This window comes from Leptinotarsa decemlineata, unplaced genomic scaffold, assembly GCF_025532065.1.
Source record: "Leptinotarsa decemlineata unplaced genomic scaffold, Ldec_3_MD MMD2_tig00026354_RagTag_RagTag, whole genome shotgun sequence".
In the NCBI taxonomy this organism is placed as follows: domain Eukaryota; kingdom Metazoa; phylum Arthropoda; class Insecta; order Coleoptera; family Chrysomelidae; genus Leptinotarsa; species Leptinotarsa decemlineata.
The window spans coordinates 9,874,739-9,894,506 of record NW_027412702.1 but is presented as its reverse complement, the minus strand read 5'-3'; the positions used below and the strand labels follow the sequence as shown (position 1 = coordinate 9,894,506).

General features: G+C 34.2%; 2 protein-coding genes across 6 annotated transcripts in view; one reads left to right on the top strand and one right to left on the bottom strand.

The window, feature by feature from the left end:
* The window catches only part of unc-5, a 706,638-nt gene that overhangs the window by 549,543 nt on the left and 137,327 nt on the right, over positions 1-19,768 (top strand). The window lies entirely within an intron of this gene.
* Positions 1,860-11,831, bottom strand: LOC111513099 (EH domain-containing protein 1). The gene is made up of 3 exons (XM_074184454.1): positions 11,315-11,831; positions 9,800-10,278; positions 1,860-3,135 (listed from the first exon to the last, which is right to left on the bottom strand). Exons 1-3 carry the CDS (start codon positions 11,761-11,763, stop codon positions 2,000-2,002), a joined length of 2,064 nt encoding a protein of 687 aa, XP_074040555.1. The 5' UTR covers positions 11,764-11,831; the 3' UTR covers positions 1,860-1,999.

Here is a 19,768-nt window from a genome sequence, read left to right as displayed (position 1 = left end):
AATTAATCCTGAAAATGAAATTGAATCTGAGAACAAACCCAGCTATAATTATCTGTTCATCGATTTGTCGTACAATATTCCATTTCAAATTAAAGAAAATTGAATCTTCCATCTTCTGGATTATTCAGCTTGAAATAGTGGCAGTGAAACGTCATCATTTAAATGCGCTCTGTAATGAACTAACATACTCTCTGAGTATATGCATTATTAAAAAACTCCACATAATCACATTTTATGTCGTCCGTTAAATCTTTCTCTCGCTGAATCCCAATAAAACTTGATGTGTCTGAAAAAAGATGTAGGGAGACTACACCGTCTCCTTGGTAAAATTATATTTAAACGCCTCTACATTGTAATAAAATTATGGAAAGGAATAAACGAGATGTATAAACGAGATTAAAATATGTTTGAAGCCTTGAACAGGTGTGAAAAGTAAACCGATGTTTATTCCGTTATACGATTAGACTTATTTCATTGTATTAGGGTCGAATTGGTACAAGGGTAAACAATTTGTTGTAATTGACTATACGGGGCGTGAAAAAAATCGCTTGGTCTCAATCACGGTATTGAATGTAGGGCGGAGCTTGTCCATATTTGGTCCTTCTTGATTATAGTGAGGCTTTTGACACCATCGACCATCAACTTCTTTGTAGAAAACTAAAATACTTTGGTTTTGGAGCTAGTGCCGTTGCTTTGATTGAAAGCTATCTCAAAGATCGGAGTCAGCTAATATGCCTAAATGATCTATGCTCGAATACATTACCTATAAGGTTCGGAGTCCCTCAAGGCTCTATTCTGGGCCCTCTCCTCTTTTCACTGTATATTTCAGATTTTCACCGTATTATTAAGAACTCTACTATTCATCATTATGCTGATGATACACAATTGTATTATTGTTTTGCCAAGAACAACTGGCATGATGCTGTTGCATTGGTTAACGAAGATCTTGAAAATATGTCGAGCTTCTCTATCGCGCACAACTTAAAATTAAACTCTAAAAAATCTCATTATTTGCTATTTCATAGTTTTTTTTTAATTTCATGAATACCTAGGTTGAGTTGAAAAACAGCATAAGCTGAACTTCGCCTTTCATCGATTGTTTCACTGTGTTTAATTTGTAATTATTCGATGAATAAAGCCGATTATTATTACTATTATTATTATATTTGGATGTTTTCATATCAAAAACCTAAGTTTTGATATGAAAAATAATAATTTCATATGTTTGTGGTGGGCAGTTTATGTGAAATATAGTCCAAAAATATTCAACGAGAGAAGCTGAATCTGACGAAATACTACACTACCAGCTCTTAATATTTCTCACGTGAATTAGATTTTTAATACAATGTTTCACATTCACAATGTCCTAGACAAAAAACATTAAAATTCCAAGTTTCACTCTTCAATTTATTTTTTGTTTTTTATCATTTGAAAATTAACTATAAGTATAAGAAATGGATAGCGATGGTATGGCTATGATGTCATGTTTTATTTGTGGGGGAAAACGATACTCTCTACAGACAATGCCATAATGTTTAAGTGGAGATCATATAGTTTGCCAATCCACTAATGAAGTTGAATGTTAGTTTAACTTCTTGATAATTTTAATTAATCATTCTTAAAGCTCCATTTTGTCGAAAATGGCAACACGAATCATCAGAAGAAATAATACTGTAGACAAAAACATTATGCATATTGAAATTGATAACCAGTTGAATAATTGCAACATATAAAAAAGATATGACAGTATTTTTTTCAGTTGTTTTCAGTTTGTACTTTCTCTGCGCTACAACTCTATATTTCTTCAGATACAGCAGAATTTTCTCCTTCATAATTTTAGAAAGGAAAATAAAACAATATTTCGGTAAATAATTTCATATATTAGTTTGAAGTTTGCTAAACGTTTCAATATCAGACACACCAAAACTGAAGATGCATTATTGACTAGTTTTTTTTACAGCCGACACAAAATACTATGAACCCGCTAATATAAAAATCTCTAGTACCCTAGTTTTCCTTTTTTCTTAGGCGGGATGAGGTGATCGGGAAGATCGACAGGAATCTCATTACCTTGCAACTTAACATTAATCAAGTGCATGGCTAAGGCAAACTCATCTTTGTCTAGGTATCCGTCCCTATCGACATCAGCTAGCTTCCATATCTTGCCCAGAACCGCATTGGGCAACTTGGATTTTACCAGTTCTTCCTTAACTGTCGCTCCAGATAGCTTGCCATCTACCGGGCCCAAAGATTGGAATAAGGTATCGAAATTTTCTCTCTCCTTGTTGACGATCCACTCAGGCTCCCCAAATCCAGCATTGCAGCCCTCCCCACTTCTGTAGCCGAAAGGTGTGGCTTTGTCTTCAACGTTTTCAAATGCTCCACCTCTAACTGCATCCAGACTGGTGGGACTGGAGTCATGTGGTATCATAGACATGAGCTGCGATATGTCATTGGACAACATTTCATTAACGACTTCTAAGAGCTTCGGTTTCAATGAGTGAAACTTGCTAAAATCCTGTTTCACGAGCAGTTCCTGCATCTTATGGATATCTGGAAAGTCGCCGATGGATATGGAGTGTTCCTTCTGGATCTTGTCATAGATCTGGTCAAGGTGTTTGATAATGTCCTTCTTCTTATGCTCCTTGCCGAAGACAGGCATTTCTTTCTTGATTTCGGAGATGAGGAAAGCGTGCACCTTGGCTAGCCTAGCCCTCTTGATCAGATCATTCAGCTTCCTCAGTGCCGAGTTCTTTGGCAAACTCTGCAGATCCCTAAATAAATCTTGCGTTTCGTCTTCGAACAGCCTGCGGTTCACGTCGTACCTTAAGGGCTCGTCCCAAAACGACCCAATGTACACTCGGACGACTTCAGGAGTCTGCAGAACTTTCCCCAGCGACCACATGAGGGCGCCATATACGCGCATCAGCTGCTGATGGTCGATCATGTCGGCCTTGTTCAGGACTATTCTGATTTTGTCGTCGTGACCTCGTAGGGCTTCGATGGATCGACGGAATTCGTCTGATATATCGAGTTTGTGAGCGTCGAAAAGGAGGATGATGCGGTCGACTCGTTCTGCGAACCATTCGAGCACGCCTGTGAAGTCGTAGCCGCGGTCTATTCTTTGTTTTTCGCCTGGAAAGGAACGAAATTTTATTTTACGTTTTCCTAAAAAAGTTTGTATTCACGGTGGAAAACTTATGTTCAGCTTATGTTTTAGCATTTCATTTGTAAAATACCTAATCATATATTGGATGACCCATTGGTGACATGTTTGGTGACATTGGTGACAGAAATTGAGTAAGTTGTCATATGATACATAATCAGTCAATAAAAACGTTTATCTGTTTGCATGGAAGGTCCCAGCAGTAAACAAGAAACAGTAATCATCTTTCAAAATATAAAGGGTTCTGTTTTGGGGCTTCTGATAATTTTTACAATTGAATTTTTACAAATAAAACTAACGTCAAATTCCGACAAATCTATTTGTGACTTACTGTTAGTTGAATATGCATTCTATACTTGATTTTTAGTCGATAATAAATGAAAAATACAATTCCACAATGATATGGGAAACCTCCTAATACATAAATGCTATTATAATTACCAAGAATTCTCACAGGATGATCTATTCGGCAACTCTAACATATTTTTGAAATAATGTTCATCTCATCTTATCTATTTATCATCATTTTGGGTATTTACATTTACTTGAATGAGTACATTCCCTTCTGAAAAATAAGTCACTTAACCAAGTCTCTTAATTAGCCAACACGCTCGCCAGATTTGTCATTATTGAGTTTTTCATTCAGAGTTATCTTTTTGACACCTTCCATTTATTTCACCCCAAAATCATCAAAAAACTCATCGCGTATCTCCCGCCTTTTCTTTAATTCCAACCCTCTGGGGCCAAACGAATCGCCGTTGTTTTTTCGCACGAATGAAATAAATTAGCCTTAAACAATGTAAACTAACATCGGGGTATTTTTCAGCGTTATTAGTTTATAGCGACCCATATTTTAAGTAAATCTCGACCTATATATCAAGTCGATGCCCCCATAAATCAACCCTCTTTGCCGTCCGACTCGGCCCATATTTCATCGTAATCTTACCTTTCTCTATGCTTTGTATATCAATAATAGACATGCGGGGATGATGGCCCTGAGAGGAAAATCTGTTCGAGACGAAAGTGTGCTAAAGGGAAAGTGTAGTAGGGGTGGTTGATAATAATATTGTTCAGGTTCCTTTTTAGGTTTTGTTTACTGTTCTATCCATCTAACAAAGTTACCCAAACAATGATAGATGCGTGATCAAATCATTATCACCACGCACATTTGCATTTATTTCGTAAATGGTGTGTAGATATACGGCATTTTGAAGTCTAAAATTTTTAAAATGTCAAGTACTCGCAAGCTGAAGAAACTGTCTCTACACTTAACCTAAAAAAAATCCGAGCCGCATATTAATAAAAAATATCGGTCGTTTCTTAGTGCGACTCTGTACAAGCAGCCTTTCATGGGAGATCATGTACACTATGCATGATAATGTTTTGCAGGATTCTGTCACTTAGATGGACAGAGTATGCTCAGGTTGTTGAATCTATTGACTTCCAAATATTCCAAAAGGGTGGGTTCCAAACTTTTCTCTTTCAAATGTGAAACATCATAATTGTTATTCAATTCATACACTCTCTTCCAAAACATTGGTTGCGAATGTTGACTTTATTTCCTTATTCAAAAAAACAATATTCTGTTGTCTTCCATTATCTTAGAGAAGTTATTCCCTTCTGAATAATATAATATTTTTATATATACTTCTGATGTATCCGACACTGAAATTGTCTTCATTATTATTGATTCTAGAAGTCACGTCAAAGTTATTGTTTTTCAAGAAAAGAGCGAATTTTTTTGATATATTCACGGAAGAATGTCAATCATTTATTAAGTTTTCAGTAAGAACGAAGTCATTTGATTTATGGTTGAAATAGATATGTTTTCTGACAATTCTCTGAATTTTTTTTCTATAAATAGAATATATTATAGAATGTGAATGAATATAAGGTGTACTACTTTATGCTTATTTAGATATGTTGAGGAATTATGTACAACAATGTCCGTATTAAATAGTTTGAGAAAAATTTCAAAGTAGCATTCATTATCAATTTTGATGATATTCGAGTCGAAAAATATTGATTATCCACATTCGTCTCGTGAAAGTACCAAAAAAGTACTAAAATCGGTTAATTTCCTCGGCTAGCGTTCTACTTTATTCCTACCTGAAAATATTATTGTCTTGAGAATAATTAAGTGGACTTCCTACTCTTATCCTATACATTATTTTTTGTGAAGACATATCAATGATAATTGTTTGATATTTCGACAGATATAAAACAAATACATATTGATAAATTTATTCACAAAAATTTTTTTCATTACTTGTTCAAGGCTCAATCATGGGTAGTAGAAATCAAAATGATGATTTCTTTTATAATATTGACATTTGTGAATTTCGAAGTCATGCTGAGAACAATAAACTAGGCATCATAGAAAAATAGCATATGCTACCATCTATCGAAGATTGAAATCCCTAACCAATTGTTTCAACTGTGATTTACTTATGAAAAATTTCATAATATTTAAATTTAACTGGTCATGACAGAAAACATGATTTTTCCACTTTCATGTTGCCAATTTGATGCTTTCAAAAATTTTGAGACTCCTTTGTATATTGATGTATTCAAAGTTATTTCTTTATGAAAAGATAAATGAAACTTTCTATATTTTTTACCACTTTTATAAATGATAAAAGTGGTAAAAAACATAGAAAGTTTTATTTCTCTTTTCATTATGATTTTCTACCACGTAGTAACGGCTGCATCCATCAATTTATTAATTCTGTACATAAATTCAATAATCTCTCATCATCCGGCAAAATGTACACTTTTCCGTAAATTTATCATCCGAAAGTAACTAAATTTTCATTTGTACGAAGCCTAATGCAAACGTTTGCGATATTCAACTGTTTCCAGTTTTTTTACCGCCATGAATCACTTACGAGCATGAGAAACGTGGAAACAGTTGAATGTTCCATTCGATGACAATATGTATTCGATGTCAATTTATGTATTTGTTCCGGATATTTGTTAGTTGAGTGTATGAAAAGTAATGTTTTTATTTCTGTGCATTAGTGTATTGTCTATAGAAAGCGACTTCATGTTGTAGGCAGACAGCAGTAAGATATTCAGTTTATTCCTTTCTAGAACAAAGCATCGTCATCGTCGGCATTTCTCTTTCATTTACCCACATTATATTCAAAATGTAGTTATGCTTTTAAAAGAGGATTTTATTGTTGGACCACGGCTTCACTTTGACTTTATATTTTATTCCGAAAATAACTTTAACATTGGATGTTTATAAATATCTCCGTTCTTGTAGAATATTGTATCTAATATTTAAATCAGTTTAGAATTATCAAGTTACCATTTTTTCTATTTAGAATCAATTTGTTGTGCGATTTTAAAATTCTCCAGTTACGCACTTTGAGGAAAGTCAACTGAAGAATACAAAATGGAGGTACCTATGAGGAATTCTCGAACAGGTTAGAAATTTCGGAATGCAAGGAAATCACAGAAAAACATTTTTCAACCACGATATCAGACACCTATTTTCTACAAGAGTTTTTCTAACAAATTTTTTCAAGAAACACAAGCACTACAGGAATATCCTCAAGGCGCACTAAGAGCGGTGCCTGTGCGATTCACATTGGATTTGATTGGCTGGAGATTAAATTCATTTGGAAAAACTTTCTCAGGAAGTTTATTCCACATAAACGCAGTTCTTAAACAGTGAAGTTCGAGGGGTACTGAGTTGAACCTCAAACGATGAGCAGCCACAGTCCGTTGCATATTTCCGATATGTACCGCTCTTGATGGATTCAAATGTACCAAGTCAGTTGAACGCCACCTGTGAAAGTATTTATAAAAGAGAGACAAATCTCTAACCCTTCTTCGATGTTCCAGACTATCAAGGTTGCAAGTGATGTTCGTGTTTCCAATTAGGCGGATAGTTTTTTTCTAGATGGAATCCAGCAACTTCAGAGTACGCTTAGGGGCAGAGCTCCATACATGTGAACAATACACCAAATAAAATCTGATCTAAGCTTTATGAAGATCAACGTTGCTGGGGTTTGTACAGTTTTTTGATTCGGAACAGTGTTCCAAGCTTCTGAAAAGCAGCCTTTGCAATTCCAGCGACATGATTGTGCCACGACAAACTGGCGTTCATTTTTACCCAACAAATTTATCGAAGGAGAAAGAGGAAATGTCTGTCCTGACATTACTGGAACTTGGTTACTTTCACCCCTAGATCTTCATTGAGATATGCTGCTGCCGGTGAAGATGTTACTACGTGTTACGAGATCATCATGAAAAATGAGAATTGAAACTTCCTCTTTTTTACCACTTTTGATTGGAATTGACATTACTGCAAAATGACGAAACTGCTGTAATGTTAGTTACAAATAAAAGTGGAAGTTTTAATTCTCATTTTTCAAGATTCCACAGTTCAACTACATATTTTTCTAATATGTCATTTACTAATTCTTCTTCAATTGCTAAAATTCCATATTTTCGAATTAAAAACTTTTAGTTCAAAAGACCATCGATTCTGTGTTCACTCCATCCCGAAAAACTCCAGGATTGAAACGTCTGTTACCAGTTCGAATAATAAAAATGTAGTTCGGTTGTAACTCATATGTGTGCTGTTATAATCCAGCAAAAAGCGTTTTTCTATTATACAACTGTGGAAGTACGCCGCGAAAAGAGTAAAATATTTCCAAACTTGTTTTTCTAGACTTGGAATTCAATGTTACTTGTTCGGAACATTTTCACAAAAAATTTGGCGCGTATCTCTTGTGCTAGAGTGCTCAGCACAGGAAAGATGGGACAGAATTATTGTTTCTCGTTGCGTATCCGGAATTACACGTTCATTTTCTCCATGCATCACTCCCGTAAATCTTCCGGTTTCCGGGTTAAGGACCTATTCTCCTGTCGAGAGAGTCCTTTTTCACGAAAGGTGGGCTAGGGCGGTCTTTTCCACGTGTAAGATTCGCCCAAAGTGGTTTTTCTCGTCCTTGTATCCATTCATCGAGGAATCGAAATGTTTTAAAGTGCTATCTGTTATAGTAATGGCATTCAGATATGTTTTTAGTTTGTTTTTCAAAACAAAATCATATAGTACTCCAGTATTAGAGTTACAGATGATTCGATTTTTCATTATTCTGTATACATTTTTCATTTTTGCATTATTTTTTCATTCAAATCATTACTGAATTCCAAAAATTTCCAATAGAAAAAGTATTTTTTCATGAATACCCAAAATTTCATCAAACTAGTACTAAACTAGTATTTCTGAAATTTTTGACTAGATAGCATACATAGTGAATTGAAATTGTCAAAATTAATAGGTGAAAATTTACTTCTTATGTCACGCTGTATAGTTTTATGTTATCCACTTATATCCTATGTTTTACAAGGATCAATACTGGGGCCTCTCCTATTCATAATTCTCATTGAGGAATCTTTCTCTCAAGATCTATTCCATAAAAATATAATTTAAGTCGATGCCCTATTCTTGTTTATTATTTGTTCAGACAAACACAACAAAAAAATTTTTTTATAAATATTAAAACTCGCGGGATGCAAAATTCAGGAATGTTTCAACACCACTATTCTCAAACTCAGTATGGAAAACCCCAGAAGCAAATTTTTCCTTTCTCCCAATAATTCATTCACATAGGAAAAAACTGCCCAACTACAAGATATAAATCTATTGAATACAATATTTCTTCACCAGAACAAAAATGTTATTTCCCGACGCGCGTTTCGCTAGCCAATATGGATCAGGATATGACTCATCTGTTGATGATGCTAACTTGGTTAGCGAAACTCGCGTCAAGAGACAGCATTTTTGTTGTGATGGAGGAAAAGTGTTTTTAGCAGATTAATTTCACCCCAAAGATTCCAAATTGACTCGTCAAGTTAGGTTTAACTTTAAAGTTCAATCTACAGGAATGTAATTCTCATTTTTTATGATTCCACAGTTTAACTACAAATTTTTTTAATATGTCATTTACTAATTCTTCTTCAATTGCTTACATTCCATATTTTTCTATATCCTAATGGAAAAGTAGTTACCATTTTTTGTACCAACTAGGTATAAGTTAATTATTTCTCATGAAGATGGTTTATTTCGATTTTACCTGTAAGGTTCTCGACAAAACGGTTATTAGAAACTTCTAGGTATACCTTAACAATTTTATAAAACAAATCTTTGATAATATCCAATCTTTACTTGAAATCTAATGGAATTGGTGCTATTTCTCCACTCAAACCATTAGAAAACAAAGTGTTGCATTTTCGAATTCATAACTTTTAGTTCATCTTGTCAACTGGCGTCATGAACTTCCATACACGTTTGGAAATATCATATAGGTCTGTCTAATTAATCAATAGATACTTTTATAGTATATATGATTTTTCTCATGAAATTGTTTTGATTCTCTATTGAATAAAAATTTTGTACTTCTACATAATTTGTTGTATGCTTTTGAAACGGCTTTGATTTTGTTATTTATGGTCTCTTTATGTTAGTTGAATTTTTACATTTGCCACTCTTTTTGACTTGATAGTTAATGTATACGTGTTCAAATATTTCATCTATAAATCTTATGTCCATTTGAGAATTTACAAAACATGCTAACAAGTTTTCCACACTTTCCAAAGAGGTCAAATAAGACATACCTGACAATATCCCAGGCGTATCTATGATGGACATGCCTTTCAGTACAGTTGACTTCAACAAAGAGCACTGAAATCTGTTCAAAAAAGCATTACCGAAACAAGACAAAGGTCTGAACTGCTTTTTGGGATCCACTACCAGAGCATTTCCAGGGATCACTCCTTCATTCTCACCATACATGACGGCAATGAACCTATCGGTCGTAGGCTCTGGACCAATCCTCATTCCCGGAAAGTCCCTCTCCAACAGATACTTGATGAAGGTCGTCTTCCCGGTGGAGTACTGCCCCACGAGCAATATCAGAGGTTTGGCGTCGAAGTCCGCGTCATTCAAAGGGGGAGAGTGAAACTCGTTGAAAAGATAGTGCTGCTCCAGAGGCAGCATCTTGTTCCTGTAGATGCTTTTGAGACCTTCGATGACGTTTTCGTAGCATTCTGGGCGAACCTCGGGGGCTCGGTTGAGCCAGCTGAACATTTTACTGCTGTAAAAAAGTCATTGGATTAGCGAACTACGAGTGACGTTTATTTGACGGGAATTTTGAGTGTGGCAGTTGTCAGTATTGACGTATGATCAGTAATTTGGGTTGTTGTGAAAGGTGATTCGAGAGGGTTTCTGAAGATTGGAGAACAGAGACATTATATTTATCAAATCAATTCGAAATCAAAATATACTTTATTGCCTGAAGATTTGCATGATAAAGTCTAAAAACATAAATATAAAGAAAGTATTATAAACATTCGTTAAAGTAATTTTGTCACTATTATGGGGTTTAAAGGTTTTCAGACCTTACATCTTATGCTATTTGATTGAATAATTCACCACCATAGTAATAGATGAAATGTGTCGTTGAATTATTTGGTATGGTTAGAAAGCCGTGAACTATAAAAGCCATAGCCAGTAGCATAAGGATTGATTTATATTTATGTACAAATAAACCGTTTCGAAAATGAAGTGTACAATGACTAGTGAAATTTTATTCACAATGCAAAAATTTCTGAAGGACTCTCTAGACTTGACACTCCACAGGCACCTCACATATTTTTTCTGTAATATCAAAAAAAAGTTTAGGATTGAATTGCATGTTGCCCAATGTGGTATTCCATGTCGTAGCTGAAATTCAATCAGCACTTTGGATATCATATTATAAACCGCTCTCACTGCATAATACCTGGAAAAGTTCTTCACTCAAGTTGCTTGTCATGTTCATTGAAGTTATGCTTTTTGTCAATAAAAATAAAAAAAAATTATTCAATTCGTTTTATACTACATAGTTGTCTATTGGAAGTTTATCGAGCATGTATTCCATTGACATTGTATTTGTTTTCGACAACAGATTGGTATTAATCACATTTTACTTTATCTAAAACTCGAGTTTTTTCCTTGAATGAAAATCAATTCAATCATATCATCCACAAAAATCAAACAAATATATTTGCACATGCATGTGTTGACAATTTAATGAAAAATAGAGCTAGAGATATCCATTTATGGCTACTACTTCGACAGACTCTACTCACCCATTGAGGCTATTTTGGGAATCATATAGAACATCATTAGGAACTGTATTGCTCCTAACAATTTTTTTTCTTCTAACACTTTTAGTTGGAGGGGTCTGCTGACTTCCATTTTCTTTTTTCACTTCAGCTCCATCACCAACAGCATTTAAGTCTTCAGCCTGCGCAGCACTTCTGCTTTTTTTCCTGTCGGGTTTGATCTTTGAACTAGTGTTACTTTTTTCACCTTCGTTTCTATTTACATTGTTTCCAGTTCCCTCTTTTGATTCCTCTTCACTACTTTGTTTTTTCTGATCTCCATTGTCACTTATAATCACATTACCGTTTTCACTATTGTTAGAGACGTTCACCCCGTTATTTCCTATATGGTTTTCCGCTATTTTCAGACCATTATCATTTTCGTGTTTTCTAGTACTGTCTACTGTTTTAACTTCTCTTATTTCGGCATTCATATTTGTAGTTGTGTCGTTGTCATCACTTCTATCAACAGTGCTGGCGTGTTGTGTAATGGAACGTTTGAAAGACGAGCATCAGGTCAGATGGACGCAAATGAAGCGAATAATTGACCCAAGGACGCATAATATCCGCTGAAATGGGATTGTCGCTATTGTAATGGCCAATTTAAAATGAAGGATGGATACGCTAATTTAGGAAATGCATTTATCTCAATTTAGCAATTTGCATAACTGGATTTTTTCTCATATACCAGTTATTTGATAATCGGCGTGTCGGTTTCGTTCTCCCATGGGTAGGATTATGTCGTCAAGTTCATTATCATTATTGTTTTGATGATGGATTATGATTTATTTTTCTATTGAAATGTCTGCTTCCTAATATGAGAGATCTTGGAAGTTTTATCTGTACCGCCTGAAAAAAGGAAATTCGAAAAAAAAATTGGAATGAATTGAAAAACAAATTGAAAATATATCAGCATGAAAAACAACCCTCAAGTCTTCGTTCATGAATTAATTCAAGTCAAATAAAAGTATATAATTCAACGAGATAGAAATGTTGCAAATCTTCCAATTTTTTTTTTTACTTTTGTAATTTCATACATTATATGGTTGAAAAATGTGTGATTGAAAAAAGTTTAAAAACGGTAGTCCATGAGCAGCCACAGTTCGTCGCGTGTTTCTAATATGTACCGCTCTTAGAGGAATCAAATGTGCCAAGTCATTTGAACACTTCCGTGAAAGTATCTATAGAAGAGAGACAAATCTCCAAACTATCTTCGATGTTCCAGGCTATCAAGATTGCACGTGATGTTCGCGTCTCCAATCTGGCGGATGCAGGCCCGTCGCCATGGGGGATGGGGGGGAGCCTCCCCCCTGCTTTTTCGACTTGGGAAAAAGTTGGGAAATTTTGGGCCGTGAAGATAGAAAAAAAAAAATACAAAAAATGGATAAAAACTTAAAAAATAACAATGAGAGAAAAGAAAGGGGAAGGTAATAAGAAAAGGGAAAAAACCAAGAGAAGGTTTGGATTTCCCGACATGTATAACTTGGAGATTCCATACTTTGAAATTCTGAGTTGTTTGAAAACTTCAAAAAAGTTTAATTTCTCCCAAGTAAGAGAACAGTCCATAAATTTTGAAGTGACAATTTTACAAAATTCCCAACTTTTCGCTGTTTTTTCGACTTGGAAAAGTTGGGAAATTTCGGGCCGTGAAGATATAAAAAATAATAGTAGAAAACAATAAGCACAATATTATTTAAGTGTTAATTCCTTTCATTTGTATTGAATATTCCTATACATGGTGGATATAGTGGAAGAACAAGGACCTTGGTCCAAAGTAGAATAATTCCCATTATTATTTTTATAATTAGCAAAATTCATTTTTGTTTGTGCATACCCATAAGCATTTAGCAAACCTTTGGATAGCAAAAGTAAGGAAATTGATATATTATAGTAGTATCGGCTTTCATTTTTTGGAAAGTTGGGAAATTTTGCTGGTGGGGTTGGAAAAATTTGGATCCCTCCCCCCTGGTTTATCTTTTCGCTACGGCCCTGGGCGGATGGCTCTTTTCTGGGTGGAATCCAGCACCTTCAGGGTATGTTTGGGGGCTGAGCTCCATACATGAGAACAATACTCCAAAGAAGGTCTGGTCTGAGCTTTATAAAGCATCAAAAGTTGCTGAGGTGTGTAGAGTTCTCTGGTTAGGAACAGTGATCCAAGCTTTTGATAAGCAGCCTTTGCAATTCCTGCGACGTGATTGTACCAAGACATATTGGTGTGCATATGAACCCACGATGCTTTTTACCAATTAGTGTGACAAAGTTATTTGAGTTTCTAACTAATTTTCATTTTATTATTAAGTGACAAACTTCGCCACATGACAAATTTCTGCTGGGGTATACCGGCATTCACTTTTCAGCTCCATGTTTCTTTTAAAACGAACTGTCAGCTCAGTGATTGAGTTCGAAGTTTTAGAACAATTTTGAAATGATAAATTATTAAAAGTTACTTGCAATTAAAAATCATTCAAACTAAACTGTAAAGTAATCAATTTACTCGTATGTGATTGGCCTCGAAGAGTCTGAGTGATGTACCTGGTCATCTGTATCTGTAGAGTACGGAGGGTGAGTGTAAGCCCATGCACTTAGGCCACATGTGACCCATTGTACATCCTCCCGAGGAGTTGTCCTCCTAGGTCGTCGTCCATCCTGTCCTTTCCAGGAAGGTTGACAGGTCGCTGGGAGACATCTTCTTTATATCGGCAGGTGTAGGCCAAGACTCGCCGAACACACACTCTCTTATTGACGATAACTCCGGGCACTCGCACAGGACATGCCTGACAATCTCATCTTCCTGTTCACACATCCTGGATAGAGGTGTGTTCACTAGCCCCATATTATGTGGGTGTTTCCTTAGCTGACAGTAGCCAGTCAGAAATCCTACTATAAGGCGTAGATTTTTCCTGGTCATCGCCAGATATTTCTTCGGCGCCAGCTTCCCAGGGTCGCCCAAGGTGATCCTGGCAAGATTACATCCTTTGATTTCATCCCATCTCTTTAAAGATTGAGCATGGGTGTAACTAGTTCCGCAATTGTTGAAGTCATCAGGCCGTGGGTGCTACTTGGTCCTAAAATTCTTAGTCCAGCCGCTTCCTTGGCTAAAGAGTCGGCAATGCGATTACCTTTACTCCTGTCGTGCCCTTTAACCCACCTCAGGATAATGTTATTATCTACCGAGGCTTTGGCTAAATCTTGGTGGCACTCTATGTACCTGATCAATTGTGATTGATTCGAAGTGAAGAATCGTTACTCACTCGTAGGATGAAACTGGAGTTCTTTATCCAACAAGAAATGGTCAAATAATTGACGATATTTTCAGTAGTCATAGAAAACTCTCATGATAAGTGATATAAAGTGTACCTAAACAGAAAAAATTGCCAACGTAATTTTAGGTTAGTCTACTTGCTCAGAATATTTCGCATCATATGTCATCTTATAAACTTTTTCGATGTTATGCAAAAATGTGTTATCATCTTTCATCTAAAGTGAAGTTGATTGTATAAAAACATTCATCTTTGGTCGACCAATCATGACTGACATGAGCTGTCAAATCACGCCCTCCTCAAATCATTCAAGCTTGTAAACAATCGTCACACTAGACATCTGAATATATTCGTTCTCCATAAATAATTCATAGATCGGATGTGTGTCCAGAAAACAAAAGAAAGACTCAATCCGATACAATGTTATTTCATTAGGCCAGTCATCACAGATCGACTTGCTATGAAATGAAATGAAAACGAAACACGATGAGTTTTCGATATGAAGTTAATCTAAAAAAATGAACTTGATGTTTTGAAAGGAACTTCATTAGTTTTTAATGAAAGCCATTGATTTTCCGTTAAATAAAGTCACATCTGCAAATGAATTCAGCAGTGGTTTGGATAAAATAAATGAAAATATTCTCATCACGGTGCTTGTTGGAATTTTATAGTTTCCTGTATTGGAAGTAGATCTACACATAACTTCGGTATTCCTCAAGGTTTCGATCTCAGATCGTTCTTCCAATTTCATATTTACAGCTGCCCGACTTAGTCATGGTCGGTGAGAAGCCACTCCCTCGAGTTGTGCAGTAGATATGTAGAAATCTGTTATCAGTCTCTTAGATTATTCGAGCCGTAAACATCTAAATTCAGGACCGTATTCAGTTACTGATGAAGTTAAAGAATAAATTGCATAAACATATGCAATTTTACGACCCAAACTTTACGCAGATACGATTTCTCCCACCGGCCAAGACTCAGTACGATAGCTTTAATTGATTGTTCACTGTTTCGATCACTGTAAGATTTTACTGTACGTTCAATGTCTATATTCCATATGATGTAGCTACTTTTTAGGTATTGAATAATCTGTTGGTGACGCCTATCAGGTTGGCGAAACACTCGTCAAGACAGTTTTTTAGTTCTGGTGTGAGAAAAGTATTTTCAATAGTTTAGTTGTTCATTGTAATTGTTTCGGAATCTCTTTCATCGTTTATCTGTTTTAAAGAAAACAATCAAGGGTTATGTTCCAATTGCACATACCCAAACAGTTGAATAGTGTGCAAATCTCCTATACATTCACTCTTTGTTTCCAAATTATTCAATCGCATTTTGCAAGATTAATCGTTGCTGAATGTAATAAAGACGATTATTCTTTCTTTAAATTTCATGCCCCAATAAGAGAATTACAAGTCATGATCTCATTCGCACATTCATCGATTTTTTTTCTCATTAGCTAAAGAATTCGAATCGACTGGACTATTTCAAGCACGATCTCAACATGACTAGTTGAGAACGAAATTAATTTCTGTGCCATGGGAATCAATTTGGGTACTATAATTTATTTGGTCGTGACTGAAAGAGTACCGAGAGATGCTCTGCCGTGAATGTGTTGTATGAAGAAGAAGAGTTCACAAATATTCCGACATGGGTTAATTAGCGAACATGGAATGAATTTAATGTTCACACAATGGCTTTGTGGTGTACCGAATGAAGAAAAATGCTCGTGTAGTACATGGGAATTTGTTGTTCATTGGTTTCAATTCAATTTTATTATGTAGTTGCCTGGCATTGGTGTATTAGGAAATTACCTTTTTGTTGTCAGTATTTTATTTCATGTCCAAATAAGCAGAATTTCATAAAAAACGTTTTTTTTAACTCAAAAATAATTGGTTAAGCGTATATCTTTTCTTTTTTTTTATATAACACAAGAACTTTCGATGCAATTGGCCGATACATGATGAAAATTCATAGATAAATAGATAGATATATTTATTTGACCACTTTACACTTGAATGTTTGTTGCAAGTCAGTTAAAAATATACATAGAAAAAAAACTAGTCATAAGTAAAAATATTGAATCATAAATTGTGAATAAAATGAAAGATAATTTTGAACATTACAATAGTCAGTCTGAAATTTTTGAAAGTGTTAAAAAACAAATATTATGTATAAACATGAGCTTCACATATCAGATGAAATAAAATCAAATCTAAATCGGCATAATTGAAGTACTTAAATAATCCTGAGTACTATAAAAACAGTTTTCCAGGAGAATAGTTCTAACTCTGTTTTTGAAGGAGCTTTGTTTGAGCACTTTGAACGAATTAGGAAGATGATTGTAAAGATTGATATTCAATGAATTTTTAATAGACCTTGTGAGTTTGTATCGAGGCTTTATGAACAGATCTTCATTTCTTGTAGCATGATGATGAATATCCTGATGCTGCGAATGAATTGATTTATTTTTATGGATTTCAAGTAACCACTACCACTACCGATGGTAGTGTTAGTATACCCATCAATATTCTTACTGCTTTTTTCCGAAGTCTGAAGATTTTAATGGAGTGAGAGAAATTACCCCACAAAACTATGCCATAATTCATATGTGAGTGGAACAAAGCAAAATGTGAACTTCTCAGGGCGTCAAGAGACAATATTCTCTAGCTGTCGAAAAGCAAATAAACTCTTACACAGCTTCTTACTCAGTTCATCAATGTGTGCATACCATGATAAATTCCGGTCAAGAGTGAGTCTTAGTAGTTTGGCAGTATCATCGCTATTTTCAGTGGTTTCAGTATTTGAGGTCGTAAACAAGACCTTCTGGTTCTTGCTTTCGTTTAATTTCAACTGATTTGTTGTGATCACTTTTTTGTGAGAATTTCACTGAGAAGTTTATAAAACCGCAACATGTGTTTCGTTATACCTTAGCTTCCTCAGGAGTGTTCATAGTAACTAAACCCTACATTGCTTTCCCCAAAGAAAAAAAGAACATAATAGTTCCTTGAATGTGAATGTGAATTCTACATTTTCGAACCATTTATGACAGAGGTACATGAGATCCATCACGACTATGACTTGTTACATGTGGAAGAAAAACGTTTAAAACTCATGCTTAGAAATCGATAAATTGAATAGAATTTAATTATTTCCCTATGCTAAGTCTGTTTTCTAATGTGGAAATTGGTATGTAGTTTATTACCTAGTCATTTGATGAGCTAAAAGTTTATACCTGAACCTTGTTAGAATGTTCAGTCATTGAATAGGTATTCTCTTTCATAATGCCTAAAAAAATTCAAGTTGTTCATACCTATACTCTGATGGAATTATTAGTCATAAATTAATAGAAGGTTATACAAAGGTTATATTTTTATATTGAATAAAGCACTAGTTTGGTATTTGGAAAATGAGAATTGAAACTTTCTATATTTTTATACCACTTTGTATTTGTAACTAACATTACTGCAGTTTCATTATAGAAGGACAAACAAATACAATGAACGTAACAGCAACGTTAGTTACAAATACAAAGTGGCATAAAACATAGAAATTTTTTATTTTCATGTTTCATGATGACCTCCTACCACGTACTAACAAACGACTACATTCATCAATTTATTAATTATACTTCTTCATGTTGACATGCTAGTTTCTGCAAAACCATATTTCAATTTTTGGGAAAATATACTGCAATTTGGCCGCTGAAGATACGAACTGTTTGTTAAAAAATTGAAAACATATTTACCAATTTACAAAAATATTTCAATTTTATGGGATAATATCGATTTTAAAATTTTAGTGATGATAAATCAGCATGAAAATCGTTATTAAATTTCATAAATAGAAAAATACATATATAATATGTTTATTAAATATAAAATAAATTCAACTTCAACTTTCCGAAAAGTTCATTCAGTTCCAATGAGTTATTCTGAAACACCCTTACTAAAATCTTTAATTTTTGAATTTATGTTTTTGAATTACTTTTAATTCAATATTCAAATTTCAAAGATGATTTGTTATTATTTAAAAAATTGGAATTTTGAATGCGTTCAATTTCTATGTCATGATTTTTTTGATTATTTTCATTTAATTTTTTTCTGGAATCATTGTCTCTCAGACATAAACTACCTATTCAAACATAGATACTTCATAAAGTTACCTCTTATAGGCTCAAAACCAAATGAACTTTTCCTCACTGTAAATCAATTGTAAATAGTCCTTCCTAAATGGTTTTTGAGAAGAACTCATATTTATTATGTCACTACTTTCAAGAAAAATAAAAATTAGTCGTTTTATATAGGTTACATTGAGTCCCATTTTGTAACAGTGGAATTAAAAAAAAATGTCAAAAAATCAAAATATGTGTTGGAATTGACCGATACTTGATGAACTTCCATAATAACGTATTAGTTACTACTCTAGTGAAATTTTCAATAATCAACTGCGAGAGCACTAAAAATGACATTTAGAAACACTTTTTCCAATAACTTCTTTCGATATTTTAAATTGACCACATTTTTATCTTTTTTTAAAATATTGAAATATCCTTGATAATAACACAAATTTCAAGAAAAAACAATTAAAAAACGATGATAGTTAGAGAAGCAATTGAACGATAACAATGAATGGTTATTGATGAAAAATTCTTGGAATTTTTGAAAATGAGTTTAATAAATGAATAACTTTCTGTTGGTTGTTTAGTAGGGAATTTGATTGATTTCGTTTATTGATTTCCAGGAATTACAGCAGGTTCAATTTTTGTATTATACTCTATCGTATTGGTTATTTTTAAATGTATCCAGCATGATTGCTAGGTGTTATCGCTGGATGAACTATTGTAAATTGTTTTTTGTTGTCATATTGATTTTATGCTGTAATTAGACAAATATATTTTTATAACAAAACCCATCCACTGAATATTAGCAAAATCGACTTGTGCAATTGAAAATTCCATAGACGACCTACTTTGAAAACTGCATTATGAACGAGAGATGGGACTGAATTGAAAAATTTTAAAAATACTTTGGAAATGTCTTCTTGAGTATCTTGCTCTCTATGGTCTTGTCTGAAGTCAAGTATACATAATTTCAAGGACGAAGGAAAAGCAGATAAGTCAAAAAGTGGTATGTTCTATATCATTTCTGATAGATATTTCAATACACACTTCAGTGAAACA